This window comes from Bufo gargarizans, chromosome 1, assembly GCF_014858855.1.
Source record: "Bufo gargarizans isolate SCDJY-AF-19 chromosome 1, ASM1485885v1, whole genome shotgun sequence".
In the NCBI taxonomy this organism is placed as follows: Eukaryota; Metazoa; Chordata; class Amphibia; order Anura; family Bufonidae; genus Bufo; species Bufo gargarizans.
This window is the reverse complement of record NC_058080.1, coordinates 404,738,230-404,759,384: the sequence shown is the minus strand read 5'-3', so window position 1 is coordinate 404,759,384 and position 21,155 is coordinate 404,738,230. Positions and strand designations below refer to the sequence as shown.

At 42.2% G+C, this 21,155-nt stretch overlaps 1 protein-coding gene across 2 annotated transcripts in view; it reads left to right on the top strand.

Moving 5' to 3' along the window:
• Nucleotides 1-21,155, top strand: part of LOC122932000 (stimulated by retinoic acid gene 6 protein-like) — a 110,007-nt gene that overhangs the window by 12,019 nt on the left and 76,833 nt on the right. For both annotated transcript variants that reach the window (XR_006388265.1, XM_044286140.1), the window contains exons 2-5: nucleotides 7,604-7,679; nucleotides 8,550-8,650; nucleotides 10,041-10,171; nucleotides 12,556-12,676. Coding sequence is in view for 1 of the 2 variants with exons in the window: in XM_044286140.1 (XP_044142075.1) it covers nucleotides 7,604-7,679; nucleotides 8,550-8,650; nucleotides 10,041-10,171; nucleotides 12,556-12,676 (429 nt within the window). In the remaining variant the exon portion in view is untranslated. The remainder of the gene's footprint in view (nucleotides 1-7,603; nucleotides 7,680-8,549; nucleotides 8,651-10,040; nucleotides 10,172-12,555; nucleotides 12,677-21,155) is intronic.

Sequence of the window (21,155 nt, the reverse complement as noted above, 5' to 3'; positions counted from 1 at the left end):
TGACCTTGCCACTCTGTGGTCTCCTCATGCTGCTGCCAACTCACAACTCTGTCTCTGGGCCACTTTGTGGTCTCCTCATGCTTCTGCTGCCACCTCCACACTATGTCACCTTGCCAGTCTGTGGCCTCCTAATGCTGCTGCTAACTCAACAATATGTCTCTAGGCCACTCTGTGGTCTCCTCATGCTGCTGCTAACTCAACACTATGTCACTGGGACACTCTGTGTCCTCCTCATGCTGCTGCTGCTGCCACCTTCACACTGTAACCTTGCCACTCTGTGGTCTCCTCATGCTTCTGCTAACTCAACACTATGTAACTGGGCCACTCTGTGGCCTCCTCATGCAGCTTCTAACTCAACACTATGTCACTGGGCCACTCTGTGGCCTCTTCATGCTGCTGCTAACTCAACACTATGTCACTGGGCCACTCTGTGGCTTCCTCATGCTGCTGCCACCTCCCCGATATGTCACTGGGCCAATCTGTAGTCTCCTCATGCTGCTGTTGCTGCCACCTCCCCACTATGTCACTGGGCCACTCTGTGGTCTCCACATACTGCTGTTACCTCAACACTATGTCATTGGGCCACTGTGGACTTCTCAAGCTGTTCTCCCACCCTCCCCACTCCATGACTGGGCCACTATTTAGCCTTTTTGGCCTGGTTAACATCATCATTTATTTTACCTTTCTTCTGATCTGTTAGAAGGAAGGAAAAATGAGATGCACAACTGATCCTGTCTGTGTAGTAGCTTTAAGGCCTGTATGTTTCAGAATTGGCTTATGATTTGGTAGCCAAAAGCAGGAGTGGGTACAAAACACATAAGACAAGAAAATATTCCATTAACGTGTCATCTTTGTTTTGGATCTACTCCTGTTTTTTTTTTTGTCTTTAGCAATACTGATGAATTACTGACCAAATGCTGACTGAGTGACTGTGGATGCTCAACAGACAGGATCCGTTTTTTGGAGGGTTATTGTTCTGACGGATCAGAGGAAGGGCAAAATAATCGGTGATGTCAACACAAACTTAATGCTGACACACTCTCCACTCTGTCAGGGGGCTCTACTTGTATAAGCATTTAATAGAACAGGTTCTGGCGACAACTATGTGTAATCAGCTGACGACGGTGTAAATGGAGTGCGCTCTTTCATGCTACAGTAGGATCTTGGGCCTCTGCACAGTTCTTTATACCTGGTGCTAACATTGACCTGTAAGGCTGAGTTCACACTTCAGTTATTTGGTCAGTTTTGGCCCGTAACTGCACAAATAAGTGAAGTGTGCAGTGATTCTAAGAGCGACGCCTGTCATCTGCATGTCATACTGACTCACAGCAAACTCCCTATGTGTGTTTCTGCAAGGCACAGTGTTCTACACTATTATACAGGCTCTCTGCAGCCAGGAAATAGCAGTTTTTTTAACTCGATTCTCTGCAAATAAATTCATATCGAATTAAATATTTTAGGAAAATCCTGCAAATCAGTCGAATCGAATTTTTGAGAAATTCGCTCATCTCTATTTGCAATCTTCTGTTGGGAAATGCTGTTAGTTATATTTGTGAAAATGATGTGACCGTCTCCCTTTAGGCCAGTTTTTTACCTTTGTTGTGTTGATTGTATTGTGCTGTAAATGTTGATTATCTTGATTTTGATGTCTCTTCCTATATTAAAAAGGATTGCACTTGTTCTGAAGTATATTAGAGCAGGAAGTTGAATAAGGCTGATACAACACACAAAAAAAGTTGCACTTTTAGAAATGTTTTTGTTGTCTTTTTAAACACTTTTTATGGGAAGAAACATTGGGGGTCATTTATTGAGACTGCATAACTGCCAGTTTATGAAGTAGAAAAGTCTGTTTTGTGATTTCTTTAACGCCTGTACGACAAAGTATTTTCACATGCTGCATTTTCACGCTACCCACGATGCTGGGGTGAGGCAGGGGCAGTGTGGAGGATTGGCAACCCTGGAAAATTTACTATCATTTACTCCAGGAAACTCGGGTAAATGATGACTAAAATCTACTTCAGTCAGGCACTGGAGTAGATTTCAAAATGTGACTTCCGGGTGCTTTCCTCATTCGTATGTCCATTCCACAAAAGATCAAACGTGTTCTATATTTGTCCACAAAAGCAGACCACAGACCCATTGAATTCAATGGGTCTTCAAAAAATGCGAATGTCACACAGACCACATGTGTATTTTGCAGATCTGCGGTTTGCGGACCGCAAAATGGACACGGTCGTGTGCATGAGGTCTTACACATAGAATGCTGTCAGTCACTGATAACTGACACCCCCCCCCCCTCCATGTACAACTGTATAAATTATATGTTTCACTTAATCCTCACCCACAAAACTATAAGATTAGCACTATAACATGTGCAGCGAGCCCCTGTGGAGCTGGAGCAGAGGATGGGAGTGGTAGTGGCCCTGATAATGATGTGTCAGGCTGTACTCCCTCCGGCCGTTGCTTCCTGATGTGCAGAAAAGGAGGTGCATCCTATATTCTCTCGGGGCACTCCCTGTAGCTAGGGCTTCGGCCTGATGGTAATTTGGGGGTGCCTTGATGTTAAATGTCCAAGTGGGTGCAAGGCAGGGCTTGAAATGCTGCTATGGCCAGTGTGTGGTGTTAAAAGAGTCAGTAACACAGTCTAGGAAAGCTGGAGAAAGCCACAGCGCTACTGCGAGCATTGCTGACTTCTCAACAGGTGATCGGCGGGGCTCCTGGGTGTCGGATCCACAACGATGAGATACTGATGATCTATCCAGAGGATAGGTCATTAGTAAAAAAAAACACTTGGAAAACCCCTTTAAGTGTGATAGCATACTTTCTAGCAACAGTTTGTGTCAACATGCCCAGGTGATCTAGAGCCAACCAACCTTTCTGGAAGCTACAGTGATGTTCATGATTGAACTGAAGCGAAAATCAGAGAGAAATGACTCTTTAAGGGTGTTTTGTTATTGAGATGTAAGAGAAAGTGATATCACAGGGGGATAAATGGTCTCCTCAGCAATTCAGCACTTTAATGATGTCACCCGCTCGCACCTGCAGCAGGTGCCATAGCAGCTGGGTTTCTGCTGTGTCAAAAGTTCAAATGTGACCATGGCATCTAAGCAGTGAAGACCAGGGAAGCTGTAATACACCAGTTATGACTCGAAGCCTCAAGCAGCCTCTGATAGCCATCAGTGATACATTCCAATGCAGGCCTGCAGGTGGCAGCACTGTATTGGTATGCAGTGAATGGTGTGTTCTGTGATGGATATATAGTCATCACAAAAAATAACTGGCAATCTAATGATTGCTGGTTATAGTCACCCGGGGTGACATAAAAAAAAGTAGAAAAAAAGTAAAAAAAATATATAACAGTCCTCCAAAAGGCCCAGAGTGTGCCACGAGAGAAGAAAGAGTGTGTCCACCATTTACTGCACAATCTTAGGGGGGCTGGATGGAACTACTATTAGTGTCACAATTACCCCTCCCCTCCTCCTGTCTCTCCTCTTGTGGGTTGATAAACTCAAGATGATTTTGGTTAGTTTGGAATCGATTTTCTCATCTCTAATAGTATGCTTTTCAGACAAGTTAGGTCTCTTAATCAGGTATAAAATGACAAGGTGCCCCCAATATTTCTGGAACAGATTCTTTAGATCTTGCAACAATACATAAATCCTTGGGACAAACTCAGTCCTGTGTTCAGCGGGTCAAAATTGCCATTTATATTCCAAAATTGTTCTGGCTCTTGCCTTTTAATATGACTACTTTCATATGTTCTTCAGTGTGTCCTGGGATACAAAAATGTTTGGCTACAGGAACTGTGTCTTTATTTTCTTTGAGTGGCCTTGAGACCTCATCCTTGCTATGCATTTCTGTCCTTTTTGCCAACATAGAGAAACCTAATAGAAAATTTACACAAAATTGGATGTAGAACAGTCCCACTGGAACAATCTCTGCATTTCCTTATACTGCAAGGATATGTTTCTTTCTGTGTGTCAGAGGGTAATGAACTCTTGATCAGAACATTTGTCAGATTTGAAGGTTGTCAGTAACACAGCAAGCAAGTGTTTTCAGACATTCTTCCTTGTGTAGGGCATTCCTTGTATAGGACATTCAGCACTATCAAACATATAGGAGAATACAGCACTACCTACCTATTACATCCAGTGACGTCTTCTTTAATGCAGATGTTCTCTTTCCTCATCTTGTCTATTATGAACAGACCGCCATGATGACATCTTTCAGCCACAGTTTTGTCTCTGCAGAGTTTGCCGTAGAAACTTCATAGCTTCCTCACTTTTCCATAATCCTCCCCATCCTGGTGTCCCAACAGTGTTATCCTGCTGCTATCACTAATAGTAATTTTCTCCCAGAGAGCCCTTTAAAAGTAAAAGTGTCTCATACATTGTTCTCAATAGTGATAATGCTCCCCGAGAGTGCTCTTTAGTAACAAGGCCCTTCTGCGGTGACCACAGTAGTTATAACGTCCCCTATAGTGCTCCCAGGAGTTATAATGCCCTCTATAGTGTTCCCAGTAGTTATAATGCCCCCTGTAGCATTACCAGTAGTTATGTCCTCCACTAGTGTCCCAGTAGTTATATTATGCCCCTAGAAGTGCCCCTAGTATTCATATTGACATCCATGTAGTGCCCTTAGTAGCTATAATGTCCCCCTGTAGAGTCCCCAGTATTTAAAATCACGCCACCTGGTCCTTGCGCAGACAATCTCACTGCCTTAGACCCGATGCAGGTGATCGAAATGATGTCATCGCTTCTTAACGGCCTGCACCACTCTACTGCCTCACAGGCTTCAAACCTAGTGGTCTGTAACAGTAAAGGGCCATTGGCTCCAGTATTCTGCCACAGTATTCAAACAGGGGGCACTGGGCAAGACAACTGCCTCAGATCATTTTTTGGCCTACAGACACCCAGGAACAAATGCCCTATTGTAATTCACCATTGCAGGTCACTACCAGAGGTACATGATGGCTCTCTTCTTTTTCCTTGTATTGAGGAAGTTGACTTCTGGGTATCCTGGTGGTGACTTGGTCATCATTTGAAGCAGGATGACATTCCTGATTTAAAAATTTCCTTTTTGAGGTTTAAGTGTTCAACCCTGTCTGATGGGCTGAAAAAGACGTACTTATATTTGATGGCCTAACTGTAGAATAGATTATCGACTTTTTAATTTTTTTCAGGGGTGGAAGCTAGTCCATTTGAGGTATGTAGGCTGATCGATAGGTGTTTTGATACAAGGGTGTCTGTAGTGAGCTGAATTTTTATGGTGGTATTCAGAAAGATGATTTATGTATTCTGTAGTCTAATAATAGGTTTATGGTGGGATGAAATGCGATGAATCTTCCATGTAATTTTAGTAATTCATGTTCATAGTCAGTCCAGATGATTAGGATGTCATCAAATAAATGAAAGTAGGCCAAGGGTTTGATTAAGTAGGGTATCAATAATTCACTTTCAAGTTCTGCCGTGAAAAGGCTGACATATTGCAGTGCCATTTTGTTGCTTGTGGTGGTAACAGTGTGTTAAACTGTAGATGTACAGTATATGTTTGTGGGTGTGGATAAATGTAGTGAGTTGCAGCACAGATGTGGAACCGGTCCCAGGGTTGTCCAGGATTAGAAAAGCATGGCTGCCTTCTTTCAGAAACAGTGCTGCGCCTGTCCACAGGTTGTGTAAGGTATCGCAGTTGAGTCCCATTACTTCAATAGAACTGAGCTGCAATACCATACAACCAATGGACTAGACGAAAGCTTTCATGTTTTTTCTAATGCTGGACAACCCCTTTAGCCTCTAGATACATTTGGCAGGCGGTTAATACATTTTTGTATCGGAATACAAGGATTCCACATCCATGATGGCTAAGATCAAGAAGCTAGGAAAGCACTCCAATTAATGGAAGTTTTCATTGAAGATCCCTCAGTGTTCAAAGTTTGTATTAGTTAGAACGTTTCGGGTTTTACACGAGTTCCCTTTCTTCAAGCGAATATGAGTTTCAGACAGCAGGCATGGCTTAATAAAGGGTACTCGTGTAAAACCCGAAACATTGCAACCAATATAAACTTAGCAACCAATGTTAAAGCATAGGTTTATTTCTTCAGCAAATGGCATTTATCATGTAGAGAAAGACACATTTATCATGTAGAAAAATACAAGCCACTTACTAATGTATTGTGATTCTCCATATTGTCTCCTTTGCTGGCTTGCCTCATTTTTCCATCACATTATACACGGCTTGTATCCAGGGGTGATAATAAATTCCATTTGCTAAAGGGGAGACAACCTGGACTCACTCTCCAAGCTCATTTTGTTACTTTGTTACTCTGCTGCATTTTTAAATGAGCCTGATGAAGAGACCTAATTTCTCTTGACTCTTGAAAGCTTGCTATGTAACATCATTGCTTCTATTTTTGTTAGCCAGTAAAAGTTATCATACCTGGAGGAATCTTATTTTGTTTCTCCTAATTAGAGAGATAAAGCATGCGTACATTGAGAAATACTGGCCTGGATAAAGAAAATAGATTTCTGTTTTAGCTTTGAACTCCTAAATAAATTGGAGTAATTCAAGATTTAGTGAAAGTTCAAAGGGCTATTTTAGATGCAAAATATTTTATGTCAGATATGTGGTATTGTAAGGAAAAGAAAAACATGGCGAGTAAGTTGCAGCAAATATACAGTATTTGGTGTACATTGAAGAAAACATTATGGCAAACATTATATGGGTGTCCCAGTATGGATTTTGCCACCCATAAAGAATTTAAAGCCTGTTATTACTTTCCCCTCCATACCATACCATTTTCTCATGCCCTCGTTTGCTGACAGTGTGCTCCTCTGGATAGAGGAGGTTCTCAACATCCAATGGGAAAATGAATAGAACCAACCAGGACTTGATCCCCTCTCTGTAGGGGTTCCTTAGCAGCCACATGGTCTGTCTCTATGTACCTATGCCCCTGATGCTACATGCTCCGATTTTCACCATTGTTATTGACTCTTGATGAGGGTGGCGTCCCACTTAGTACCTGAAATAGCCTAAAGGTGGATTCAGACGCACCAAAAATCGTCCAGATTATCGGAAACGACCGTTCTGGCCGTCTAAACGTGCAGCCAATCACCTTATAAACGAGTAAAAAGCTTGTTCATTGGGTGATCCTGTTATTGATGCAGTCACCACCAATCAAGGCTTCTGAGCAGCAGATCATGTGGTCTAAACAGCGATCTGCTGCTCAGAATAGCGATTCCCCCATCCTCATACAGTGAATGCAGCAGTCTCCTTCTCTGAGCGAACGGCCGACTGTTGGGAAGGAACTCTTCCTTCACGCAATCGGTCGCTCAGTAAGCCTGTGTAAATCCAGCTTTACGCAAGGCAGCCATGAACCACCAATATCTTTGAAATTTTGAAAACTACATAATCTTGGGGCTTTTTCTGCACCACAGCTCAGGTGTGTCCTCCAAATACTCCTGCAAATTTACCACTGGAAATTAGAGCAGGATCTTATGTGTTCTATGTAGATAATTGCAATAATTAACAGTTAAAATGACTGCATGTATCAATGCCTCTCAATAATAGCAATGTCCTTTTAGTTGTAAAATATTTCTTTCCACAGAACAACCTATGATAATGGCACCTGTGAAAGTCTGATAGATATGGATTTGTTTCTGCACTATTCCCTCATTCCCTCGGTGAGTACTAAGTTACAGAGACTGAATAATTACTAAAATTATAAAAACAAGTCTTACAATTAATAATTATTGAGATTCTGACTTTGGCCCATATTGTATCAGTGTCCAGTCTGTGTCCTTTCCATTCTACACTCGAACGTGGAGAAAAGCTTGTGTAGGCCGTAAAGATCTAAGGGGAACATTTATCAAAGACTGGCGATTTAGGCAGATCTTTGATATCCCCTGCACTGCCGGAGGGTGCTCTTCATTTACAAAGAGGTGCATAAATGAAGCGCATAGAGACTTACTAAAAAATTGATCGGTTGGGTCTTAGTGCTGAGACCCCCATGATCACTAGAACGCGGAGAGAGAAGTGCTCGTACATCGCGCTCTCTCTCCTCATTGCAGGGTAAGGAAGCAAGACAGGCCCGAAGACTTGAGAACATCTTGCTTCCTCTCTTGCAACGAGAAGAGAGGGCGTGCCATGTGAGCGCTTCTCTTTCCTAATTCTAGCAATCAGTGGGGATATCAGACTCTCACCAATCAGAACTTTTGATATGTCCCTATAATGTATCAAAAGTTTTATAAAAACTATGTGACCCTTTAAAATACAAGATTTTAGAAGCTGACTGGTCAATGATGTCACATGACATATTCTGCAAATCTCATTAGTCGGAGCTGCAGCTCCAGCCTGTAAACACATTGATCCTTCAGACAGATTCTCTCCAAGATCCTGAAAATTAGAACAAAAATGACACTACAAAAGTAAAAGATGCCATTTACTTGAATGCTCAAATAAATCATTAATGAAGCACTGGTCAGACAAAATATGTTGATAAAGAAAATTTACTTCATTTGGAAGTATATAATATAAATTTTTTTTTTTTTAAGGTTCTTATAATTCTAGCTCTTTCCTTTCTTGAGAGACGCATCAAGAGGACAGCATTTGATGAGAAGATCCAACTTCTTGATAGAAGATTTGGATTTGTCATGTAAGTATGATCATGCTGTTAGTTAAAGGCTATGCACACCTTCAGGGACAATTTTGTTATGGTTATATTCCACTTGTTTTGGGCTAAAAATATATTTTTTCAACTAGTCTTTATTAAAAATATTGAGCCGTTCTGTCACAAAGGGTTAACTCTTTTTCTAGCTGTCTGAATGGTACTTTCACTTTGTGGCGGTCATCTAATAAACCTTATCTCTACATTACTAATAGGTCATAAACACTTATTTAAGCCACATTCTTATCAGTAAGATAAGAACTGAGCTATAATGAGTGTTTAGGACATTTATTGCAGACTGCTGACAATTTACTAGAAAGATAAAAGTGACATTTTTGGGAGGGTTTTTCTAATATTAATGTGACTGTTAGGGGATTGATAGGGGAAAGGATATCTTTAAAGGGGTTTTGTATTTTCACAAAAAAAAAAACGTAACACCAGTCAGATGATGTTCTGAGTGCATTCTGACTTCTCCAGGGAAATTGCTATCTTTGACCTGCACCCTATATTTACATCCTGGTGGAAGACTTACGGGGAGTATCTCTATCAGGTCTCTGCCTCTCCTTCCCCTCCCAGATGAAACGTCACAGATCCAAGTCCGCTTGAAGCCCTTCTGGAAAAAGCCTGTCCTAAGACATGGCAGCATTGCTGATATCATGTCTACAAGGAGAATGAATAAAACCCTGGCCTCAGAGGCAAGGTCATTGATGATGCTGTGTTGACAGGGCCGAGCCTTACAAGCCTTGTCACATCTCAGATGCAGATGTGATGTCATCAGGACAGGGAAACAACACAGCAGAAAATATCACGTGACCCATGAAGAAGGCAGGAAAATGGGGTATTACAGATAAACAATCACTATTAGTAAGTGATAGCGTGTTGCTTCCTGTCAATTGATGGTGAAAATCACAAAACCTAAGGACCTGCATCCATTAGTGAATGGAGATCGACTACATAACCTCTCCCTCTCTGGAGGACCCAGTATTCCTGCACAATATATACAAATGGCCTATCAATTTTATTGGACACCAGATACATTTTTATTTCTCCCTGTAGTGGAGCTCAAGGGAAACTTACTGCCTGGTTTACCCATGATTCCCACTGACTGCTGGGGGATAAAGCTGTGGCTCATTTTGTTAGGAACGCCTCCTAACAAAAAAAGGGATTGGTAAAAGTGGAAGGTAAGGGGCCCACTACTTGTATTGCTCGGGGTGCCACTTATTTTAGTCTGCATCTGGTACCCCTTTAATAGAAGCACGCCTATGGCGGTGAATTTGTGGTAACATACATTCCTTACCTTCACACCTTTTACTGGTACATAATAATAATACAGTTCTAAAATATTTTAAACCTAACCTAATTGTTTTTCTATTGACAGCCCTTTAGATCTCATAGGAACCTTTACTAACAGATGGACATTTGGCTTTGCATTTGGAGCAATAACTAATAAGGTCATGTCACTTTTTTCTGAAGAATATTTGCCACCTGGAGTTCCATCATGGGCAAGAGGTACACACATATATATATATATATATATATAAAATCACGTCCACTGTTTTTTAGGTTTGAAAAGAAATTAAACTGGTATTCCTAACTCAGACATTGGGGGCATATCGCTAGAATATGCCCCCAATATCTGATGCACCTATACTTAGAACAGAGCCTGCAAAGTCCCGGAGGACGCACCGCAAATGCGCAGCCTCTTTCCATTCATTCCTATGGAAGCGTGCCGCTCAGCTATATTCGGAAGTTCATATGAAATTAATGAGAGGCGTACAGCTCCATTCACTTCTATGGGGCTGACAGAAATAGCCAAACCAGTACCCAGTCCTCGTAGGACTGTACGGAGGGCAGTCGTGCTTGTGCGATGTGCCCTGTGGGATTTTGTAGACTCCATTCTAAGTATACCTAAGTGCACCTATCAGACATTGATCAGACATTCTTGCAATGTGCCCCCAATGTCTGAGATGGGAATAGCCCTTTAAAGGGGTTGACATTGATAGCATATCGCTAGTATATGCCATCAATATCAGATAGAAGAGGGTCCTAGAGGTGGGACTCGCTCCTATCTCTAGATTGGGGCCCCTGAAGTGAAGGAGACATAGGACCCACACCTATCTGAAACTGATGGCATATCCTAGCAATATGCTATCAATGTGCCAGCTGGGAATACCCATTAATATTATTGTATAAAGCTATTAAAGAGGTTTTAGAATGTATGGCCTATTCTTAGGATAGGCCATCAGTATCAGAGCACTGGGGCTCAATTCTGCAATGGCGGATTATAATAGGGGCATTTGGGTCAGCAGCCCCAGGGCCCGACATCTCTGTGGGGCCCAACGCCGCCCCAAACGCACACATTGAAGAATACATTCAGCAGCACTAAGTGCTGCAGTGTTCCCCCTAAGCTGTGCGGTGGTGGCTGCACAACTTCTATTCAAGGCTATTGCAGGCCCTTTTTCATCTGCATACCCCGCCACCTCTCTCTTGCTGTGTTGCTGTGTCCTCGCCGGAAGAGGTCAGAAGAGCAGCGTGGCAAGGAGGAGGAGGATGTGCCAGCTTTAAGCGACAGACTGCAGGTACCATGATCTGATCCACATAATCTGTACCCATAGAGACTGCACACAACATCTACTACATTATCTGCACTCAGAGAGTTATTAATGTGTTATCTGTGGTGTTACATAGGACTGCAGGTGACATCTACTACATTATCTGTACTCAGAGAGTTATTACTGTGTTATATGTGGTGTTACATAGGACTGCAGGTACCATCTACCACATTATCTGTACTCAGAGAGTTATCACTGTGTTATCTGTGGTGTTACATAGGACTTCAGGTGACATCTACTACATTATCTGTACTCAGAGAGTTATCACTGTGTTATCTGTGGTGTTACATAGGACTTCAGGTGACATCTACTACATTATCTTGTAGTAGATGTCACCTGCAGCCCTATGTAACACCCCAGAAAACACTGTGATACGTTTCTGGGAACAGACAATGTAGTAGATGGTACCTGCAGTCCTATGTAACACTACAGATAACATAAGGTAAAGGGGTTCTCAAAGATTTACATATTGATGGCTTATCCTTAGTGTAGGTCATCAATATGAGACTGGTGGAGGTCTGACTCCTGGCACCCGTGCCGATCAGCTGTTTCAGGAGACCACAGTGCTCACAGTAGCTCCGTGGCCTTCTCGCTGCTTACCAAGCACAGTGCTGTCCATTTGATAGTGGTTGTTCTTGGTATTGCAGCTCAGCCATTCACGTGGATGGGACTGAGCTGCACCTAGGCCAAGAGACTGATGAATGTAATGTCACATGGCGTATGAAGACGCCGCTGGGCTCACGGAAGTGCTGCGGCCTCTTGATACATAAAAAAAAATAACTATTGGGCAGCACATGGAAGAAGGGATGTCAGGGGAAAATGGAGGGAGGGGGCCCAAGTTTTTAAGCATGTATTTCCAAATCAGTTGTAAGAACTGGCCCTAAGCATTGCTGTGCAGGACAAATTATTGCAGCTCTTTCAAATTAGAAAGTTATGGTATATCCTTTCAATACCAATGGTGGAAAAACAACTTTAAATTTGCATTGGGTTCATTCTAGTGATATTTACTATCATTATAGCAACAGAAAAATCAAACAGCAGTGCCTGATTTGTCATATCACAGACACAAATGGCACCCATTGATTATAATGGGGGTCGACCGAGTTTCTGTTATGGTATCCGTCATTCTGCCTCACAAAATAGATGTGGACTTACCGAAATGTATCTAATGTGCAGTAAAATGAGGCAGTGCAGTGTGAAGATTCTTGGCCATTGCTATTGCCACAATATTATTGTGTACTTTACAGACTACAAATCTGTACTTTACTAATCTATTTCTAGCATTTGGACTTTTAATTGGAGCAATTGAAGTTGGCCTATCCTATTATCCTATATTTGCCTGTCTCACTACAGAAAACAAAATCATAGGATCTGTTATAGGTTTCCTATACACTCTGACTTGGTGAGTATCACTATAAGCTACCAGTTACTTGTAGTGGATGTTCTGTATAAGCAGCAGTTGTGCACTTAAAGGGAACCTGTCACCGTAATTTTGAGTATAGAGCTGAGGGCATGGGTTGCTAGATGGCCGCTAGCACATCCGCAATACCCAGTCCCCATAGCTCTGTGTGCTTTTATTGTGTAAAAAAAATAATTTGATACATATGCAAATTAACCTGAGATGAGTCCTGTACGTGAGATGAGTCCTGTACGTGAGATGAGTCCTGTCCCTGAGATGAGTCCTGTCCGTGAGATGAGTCAGGCACAGGACTCATCTCAGGTTAATTTGCATATGTATCAAATCGTTTTTTTACACAATAAAAGCACACAGAGCTATGGGGACTGGGTATTGCGGATGTGTTAGCGGCCATCTAGCAACCCATGTCCTCAGCTCTATGCACAAAATCCCGGTGACAGGTTCCGTTTAAAGAGAACCTGTCACCACGAAATGCAATGTGGAGGCAACACGTTATAGAGCAGGAGGAGCTGAGCAGATTGATATATAGTTAAAACTTGTAATTTTTACATTTATATATAGGGGTTCTCCAGACTTTTCTTATAAATTCCCAGATTTCTCACCCACAGTATACTGTACAGCTGAACACAGGAAGACCTGTGAACACATCCGTTCAGCACCTGAGTGGAGCACCCTGCTGCCAGTCTGAGCACAGCAGAGAGGGTGGCATCTGTGGTACGACAGATGGGAAAGTGCTGTGAAAGAATCTTGTGTGAGAAGACTGATTTTCTGAAAAAAGCTCAGAGAACCCCTTTAGGTTCAGAAAGAGCCAAAATGTTGTTTTGTATTATTTTATTTATTTTCTATACAGCTTAATCTTCAACATTATTACATTTCTCATTTTACCCACAAAACTCCCCCTTCCTTGCGATGTGTTTCCTATCTCCTCCGTCAACCAAAACAGAAAAAGGGATAACGGTGGGGTGAAGGCAGGAAAACTTAAGAGTTCCAAATCCCCATACCTTATTCCATTTCTCCTAAATATGTCTTTGTTTATATAAGATTCTTTCATATTTCTTAATCTTATTGACCAAATTTAACCATATATTCACACTGGGAGTATTTCGTGAAAACCAACCTTGCGGGAATAAAAGTCTTGCCAAGAAGAGTATTTGTCACGGCGGTGTCATGGTCTTGTTGCTGTGCGCCGGGGCACTTTAGCCGTGCATGCTCGTTGCCAGCTTGTGTGTGCACTGCCCCTCATATCCTGGTTCCTCCCTGTCTGGTACTGGAGGGGTTAACTACCTGGCTGGATGTGGCCATGAGGTTCATATTGCCTGGGGCCTGTTGGCTGGGGTGAGTTGTCCTCCAGCCTTGGTGTGTGCTGGAGCTTGCTCCTGTCCGGCTTCTTCCATCTGCCCAATGCTTGAGGGCCACCTTGTGGAACATCAAGGTCTCTACTATGTCTTCTCGGTGTCACCTTCCCTTCACTACCCTTTTTATATGTGGTGTTGTTTGTATGGGTGGGTGTTCTAGTCTAGGGTTGTTACATTTCTGGTCTGTTGGTGTCTGTAGTCCAGCATGTTTTCTAGACATTTTCCCTGAGTGTTGTGCCTCCGGAAGGGGGTGTCAGGGTTCCCCAGAGGGGAAACCACAAGTCAGTGTGCAGCTCTGCTGGGGCTGCCAAGCAAATTGAACCAAACCGTGATAAAAATTATGTGACACTAATCTTAAATTAGCCATTATTTTCCTCCAATCATCTGGTTGGATCTTTGAAACAGATTCCCAAGCCTTTTGTCCGGGGGAACGTATACTAATAAAAAGTGCTTAAGGAAGCAATTTATAAAGTTGAGAAATGTTAAACTTCTGCCGCAAATTTCCCATTAAATCATTCAAAGGTGTACAGGTATTTATGTGTAACAAATATTTCCCCTTTACACTAGAAAGTGCAGACCGTAACTGTAAATATCTAAACCAGGATAAATTAATTATGTGCTCTCTTTGTGTTACCTCCAAAAAAGGATGTATATCTCCATTGCTCACCACTTGTGCAACATACAGAATATTGTTTTTTCCCCAATATTTATCTTCAGCTAAATCATCCAACTCCTGTAAATGATAATGGTATTCCAATTTAAGCCACACCCACTTTCTTCCCCACAGCAGATCATTAATAATTCTCTCAATTAGCTTAAAACATTTATGCTCAATCCACAATGGCGAATTCCTAAGAATATAGAGGAGTTGGGGTAAAATCATCATCTTCACCAGGGATATCCTGTCAGCTCTAGATAGAGGGAGTCGAAGCCATACCAACTCTTTTGACCTCAACTTACTTATCAATGGAATCCAATTTAGATATAAAAAATCTTCAACTTTAGGGAATATAATCATGCGCAAGTATTTAAATGAATTAGGAATCCTAAGTGAACTCAAAAGCCCCTCAATAGAATAGTCAGGTCTATCCACAGGCATACGTGTCGTCTTTGACCAGTTAATATCAAAACCCGAAACTGCACCAAAGGTATTAACTATATGAATAAATTCGGGAAGTGAGGTATTGGTATGATTTCTAAAAAACAAAACGTCACCCGCATATAAAGAAATACGGTTCTCTAGTCCTAATATCCTAAACCCCTAATCCCGGGGTCCTGCCTAATTATGGCAGCAAGGGGCTTAATATAGATATCGAATAACAATGGGGAGAGTGGACAACCCTGACGGGTACCTCTACTTAAAGAGAAGCTCTCCGTCAGGCTCCCATTAATATTTAATCTTGTAGTAGGGGACTTATACAAAAGCTTAACCAGATTTATATATCTAGTACCAAATCCCATCTTTCCCAAAACCTTCCAAAGGAATCCCCACTCCACCCTGTCAAACGCCTTAGAGGCATCTAATGACAGAATGGAGCGAGAGACCCCCCTGGAGGACTGTATATTAGCAATCATCGATGAAGATTATAAGTACCCTTATTAGGAATAAATCCATTTTGGCCAGGGTGTATAATTAATGTAATAACCTTGGATAGTCTCGTAGCCAGAGTTCTTGAGAGAAGCTTCATATCTGTATTCAATAAGGAAATAGGCCTATATGACCCCACATCTAAGGGCTCCTTCTCTTTTTTGAATAATAATGTTATTACAGCCTCTGTCATTGACTCTGGAAGGCTACCCTCCTCAAATGATCCTAAAAACACCCTCAATAAACGAGGGAGAATAATCTCTCCATACTTACGATAAAATTCATATGGGAGTCCATCTATCCCAGGGGAAGAATTTCCCGAACATGCCTTTAGTGCAGCCTCTAGCTCCTCTAGAGAGAGATCTAAATCCAGAATCTCCCTCTGAGTATCAGTAAGAACTGGGAAAGAAATAGAGTCCAAATATGAATTCATCTCTTCATCTAGTATAACCTTATCTGAATTATATAGTTCAGAAAAATGCTTAAAAAAAATTCCCTTTATACATACCTTTGTTCTTCATTAATTATAGCCTCAGATGACCGAATATCTTTTTGTTCTTGATTAGAAATCACCCTCGCCAAGAGTTTCCCTGGTCTCCCCGCTTCAGAAAAATATTTTTGTCCCTTAAAAAAAGTCTCTGCTTGGCCTTTTCCAAGAAAAAGTCAGCATACACCTGGCTTGCACTTTGCATATTTTCCCTGTTTCCTGTAGTTTTATTCCTAGAGAACTCATTCATGGCAATTAACACTGCTTCTTTTAATTCCCCCTCCTCCTTACTGTATCCCTTTTTAAGATTGAAAATATTACTTACAAAAATTACCCTCATAAAGGCCTTAAAGGGGTTGTCTGAGTATTTTTTTTGTTCTTTGTATGGCAAATGAAAGGACTTTACAATTCACTTACTTTATCTCCAGTTGCTGCTTTCTCAGATTTCACTGAGGGTCACATGACCTGTGATGTCAGCCTCTCTCCCTGCTCTGATAATGTTTCGTGCACAAGCCTGAGAGAGCAGATATGTGCCTGTACACAATACGTCACTGTGCTGGCCACGCCCCCCTGCACTGCCAGCTGCTGCTTATTGCTCTCTCCATGGATTCTTGAGGAAAAACATTAACCCCTTCAGCTGCACAGACTCAGGGCTGAAGGATTTACTGAGTAGCTGCAGGCAGTTAGGAGACAAATGATGGGCACAGGAGCTGATAGAGGAGTTCTGCAGAGCATTGCACAAGAACAGGTAAGGGTAAGATCCTGTGTGTATCAGCAGTGTCATTGTACAGCTGGGACTTGTAGCCCTACAAATACAACATGCTGCTGAGTCTCCCAGCAGGCAGACATGTCACTCAGGGCAGCACTTGTATTCACTGCGTTTGACGAGCAGGGGGAGGGGCAGAGATTGTTGTTATTGCAGGTAAACAAAGGGCCAGAAGAGAACCACGTAAATGAGAAAATAGATATTTTTTTGCCAAAAACTTGCTTAGCCTTGTTATATATTGCTGCCTATCAGATTTACAGTGCTATATATTTTTTTTCATAACTCGGACAAACCCTTTAAATGCGTCCCATACCAATTGGATTATAGCTGTATTCTCATTTCTATCCCAAAAGTACCCCATCTCCTGTTTCACAAGTTCATGAATATCCTCACCCATTATAAAAATCCAATGGGGGTTCAATCTAAATAAGGGTCTTACTTTATGATAATTGCCACCCAGAGATAGGAGTACATGGTCAGATAACGACCTGGTCTCGCATTTCATCGATTTAATAAGTCTAAGATGGTTTTTATTTATTAAGGCCAGGTTTATACTAGACATAGAATTTCCAGATTTACTTACAGGAGTAAGCTCTTTTCTCTTTTCCAGCCCATCCCCAAACATCTACAAAACTTGCTTCCAGAAAAAAGCATGCCAGAGGGGACCCTTGGGCTGGAGAATAAGTATCCCCCCCCCCCCCCCCCCCACACAGAAATCCTATCTATTTGATCTACAAAAGTTAATAAACAATTAAGTACTTATAAAGAGAAAGGGGGTGGGATATAAACAAAAGCCAGAATACACCATAAACAAAATCCAGAATCTTCCAGAGAATAATTAGTAAAGGTAAAATGATATGTCTGCAAAGCCCATCTCCTACCGAGTCGCAAAGCCGACTCCTCGATAGCATGAGTCTCCACCAAGCAAATAATCGCCTGGTCAAAGACCGCCTGTCTTTTAATCTTCTCCCCAAGGCCTCGCACATTCCAAGTAAAGATTCTAACTGCCATCAGACCAACCACCAGATTCCCATAATATAGATATATTTCAAATCCCTGCTCCCAACCCCACCATCTTAGGAGACACATCGTAACCCATCCCAGCCCCTTTCCCCTACACTTCCTGATCTGCCACATCACTGTACAGATCTCTCATCTAAGACCACCCCTCCTATCAACATATAGAGTAGAAAAAGGGAACCAAAAAAAAAAGGAAAGATAATCATGAAAAAAACTGCTCAAATATTATTTGGGTCCAGCCTGTCTATAACAGAATCCGAGGTTTAAAAAAAATGGGTTTCACTATTAAATATTATTCCCAGTTTAGCTGGATAGACAAACGAATATCTAATGTCCTTTTCCTGTAAACGTTTTTTTGCCACCGTAAAACTGCGTCTCTTTTCCTTAATCTCTTTAGAGAAATCAGGAAAGAAAAGCGATTTATTTCCATTATCTACAATAGGCGGGCACTCTCTTGCCCTTCTCAAAACCATGTCTCTGTCTTGTGACGTCAGTATCTTCCCCAAAAATATCCGTGGCTGCCTCCCAGTGATAGGTTTACCCCCTGGAACCCGGTGTGCCCTTTCCACCAGAACAGAGGAGAAAAATGTTCCTTCCCAAACTTTTCCTGAATCATGGTCTGTATCATTTCGGCAAGGTTTTTTTCTTCAGAGCCTTCGGTAGACCCAAAATTCTCAAATTACATCTCCTAGATCTGTCCTCCAGATGCACCACCTTCTTTTTAAGGATATTAACCTCCATTCTCAACATAGAAGTTTCAGATTTAACTATTTTGGCCTCTCCCTCCAAAGTCCCCACAGTTTTTTCTATAGTTGTAACTCTGTCCCGAATCTGAATTGCCCCGAGCTGTGTTGAGATATTCTGCATTAGAATTTTTTTAACCGCAGCCAGGATTTCTTTTAATGGGGCAGGCTCAAAAATAGATGAATCATTTAACTCTTCCCTCCTCGCCTCTTGATTCTCAAGATCCTCCTTCATTACTTCACCCACTTTAGATCCAGAAATTGTTGTACCATTCAGATCAGCCATTCCTTTTTGTCCTGCTCTTGTAATTACATTTGGGGACTTTAAAAACTGATCTATTTTCACCGATTGTGAAACTCAGAGGAGACTCACCTAAAAGGGTAGCGCCATCCTGGTCAGGGCCGGTGCTACCATAAGGCAGACCAAGCGGCCGCCTTAGGGCGCACACTGGGGGAGGGCGGAAAAATGTGACATGGAGGGGGAGAAATGTGACATGGGGGTCTGATGGCTGACATTGGGGGCTGATGGCTGGGGGATGATGTCTGACATGGGGTTCTGATCTGAGGTCTGATTAACATTGGGGGTCTGATTAGGGCTGTGAGTTGAGGTCTGATTAACATTGGGGGTCTGATTGCTGGTCTGACCTGAGGTGTAATGGAAAATATTTTTTTTCTTATTATCCTCCTCTAAAACCTAGGTGTGTCTTAGAGGGCGAAAAATATGGTCCTTAAACCAGCCATTGTCTGAAGCAGAGAGAAGATACTAGGACCACAGAGAGGAGAAGCGTGGGGGAAGGGGGGGGGGGGCGCCAAAATGTAGCTTCGCTTGTGTTGGCAAAAATCCTTGCACCGGCCCTGATCCTGGTTGTCACACTCCCGGTCCTTTTAGGTGAGTCTCCTCTGCATGTTAACCCTCCTTCATTCCTATTACCTGGATGTTTACTGATCTCTCAGTTTTACACCCAGTGTGGCTTGCTGCTTATATTGCTTCCAACTTGCAGCTTCTTGTCCCACATATTTTTTTCATGTTTGTATTTGGTTCTCTGCAGTTTACTAGTGACTCACCATTTATTACATATACATATGTGATCTGAGGGCAGGTTATTATACCATATACATCCCTGCTGATCCTATGCATTTACGAATCTTTGACCGGTGTGTTCCTCCCAGGGTGGCGCCCTTTTTTTCCTTCCCTGTTCATTTTTTGTTCCCTGTCCTCCGGCATCATATGCATGTAATTGTAATTTTAATTGTGTTTTGTTACATTATAATAAAATTCTATATTTACATCATTTACCTTCTGTCACTTTGGGCTCCTTTTTCTTTTGTTGTTCTGCCATTGTACTCGGGAGCTTGTGCCGAGTTATTTCTCGGGGGTGCTATTCGTGGACACATTGGGTGGGCACTGCCCCCTCCCACTTTCCGCACCCCTGGGGTCTTTTCTCCTTTCTATATATATATACAGTTGTGTTCAAAATTATTAAACCCCCACTGAAATTGAGTGTTTTAGCCAGTTTGACATTGATTTTGATCATTTCAGTCATCTTGTTTACAATTAAATCAAAGAGGCACTTGTAAGTCAGACGAATATAACATAACATTGATAATGAAATAACCACAAATGTATTTTCTGTGCTCACATCATTATCAGTTTTATTCAACCCCCAAGTGACATTCAATCTTAGTACTTAGTACAACATCCTTTTCCAGTTATAACAGCTTTTAAACGTGAAGCATAGCTTGACACAAGTGTCTTGCAGCGATCTACGGGTATCTTCGCCCATTCTTCATGGGCAAAAGCCTCCAGTTCAGTCACATTCTTAGGCTTGCGCGCTGCAACTGCTTTCTTTAAGTCCCACCAGAGGTTCTCAATCTGATTTAAGTCTGGTGACTGCGATGGCCACTTCAAAATGTTCCAGCCTTTAATCTGCAACCATGCTCTAGTGGACTTGGAGGTATGCTTGGGATCATTGTCCTGTTGAAAGGTCCAACGTCTCCCAAGCCTCAGGTTTGTGACGGACTGCATCACATTTTCATCCAATATCTCCTGGTACTGAAGAGAATTCATGGTACCTTGCACACGCTTAAGCTTCCCTGTACCTGTAGAAGCAAAACAGCCCCAAAGCATGATTGACCCCCCCCCCCCCCCTCCCCGCCATGCTTCACAGTAGGCAATGTGCTCTTTCCTTCATAGGCCTTGTTCTTCCTCCTCCAAACATAGCATTGATCCATGGGCCCAAACAGTTCTAATTTTGTTTCATCAGTCCACAGAACACTATCCCAAAACTTTTGTGGTTTGTCCACATGACTTTTGGCATACTGCAGTCTGGGAGTTCTGGCATGGAGGCCTTCATTACGCAGTGTGCGCCTTATTGTCTGAGCTGAAACTTCAGTACCCACATCTGACAAATCTTTTTTCAGTTCCTCAGCAGTCACACGGGGACTTTTCTCCACTTTGTGCTTCAGGTAGCGCACAGCAGTCAAAGTCAGCATCTTCTTTCTGCC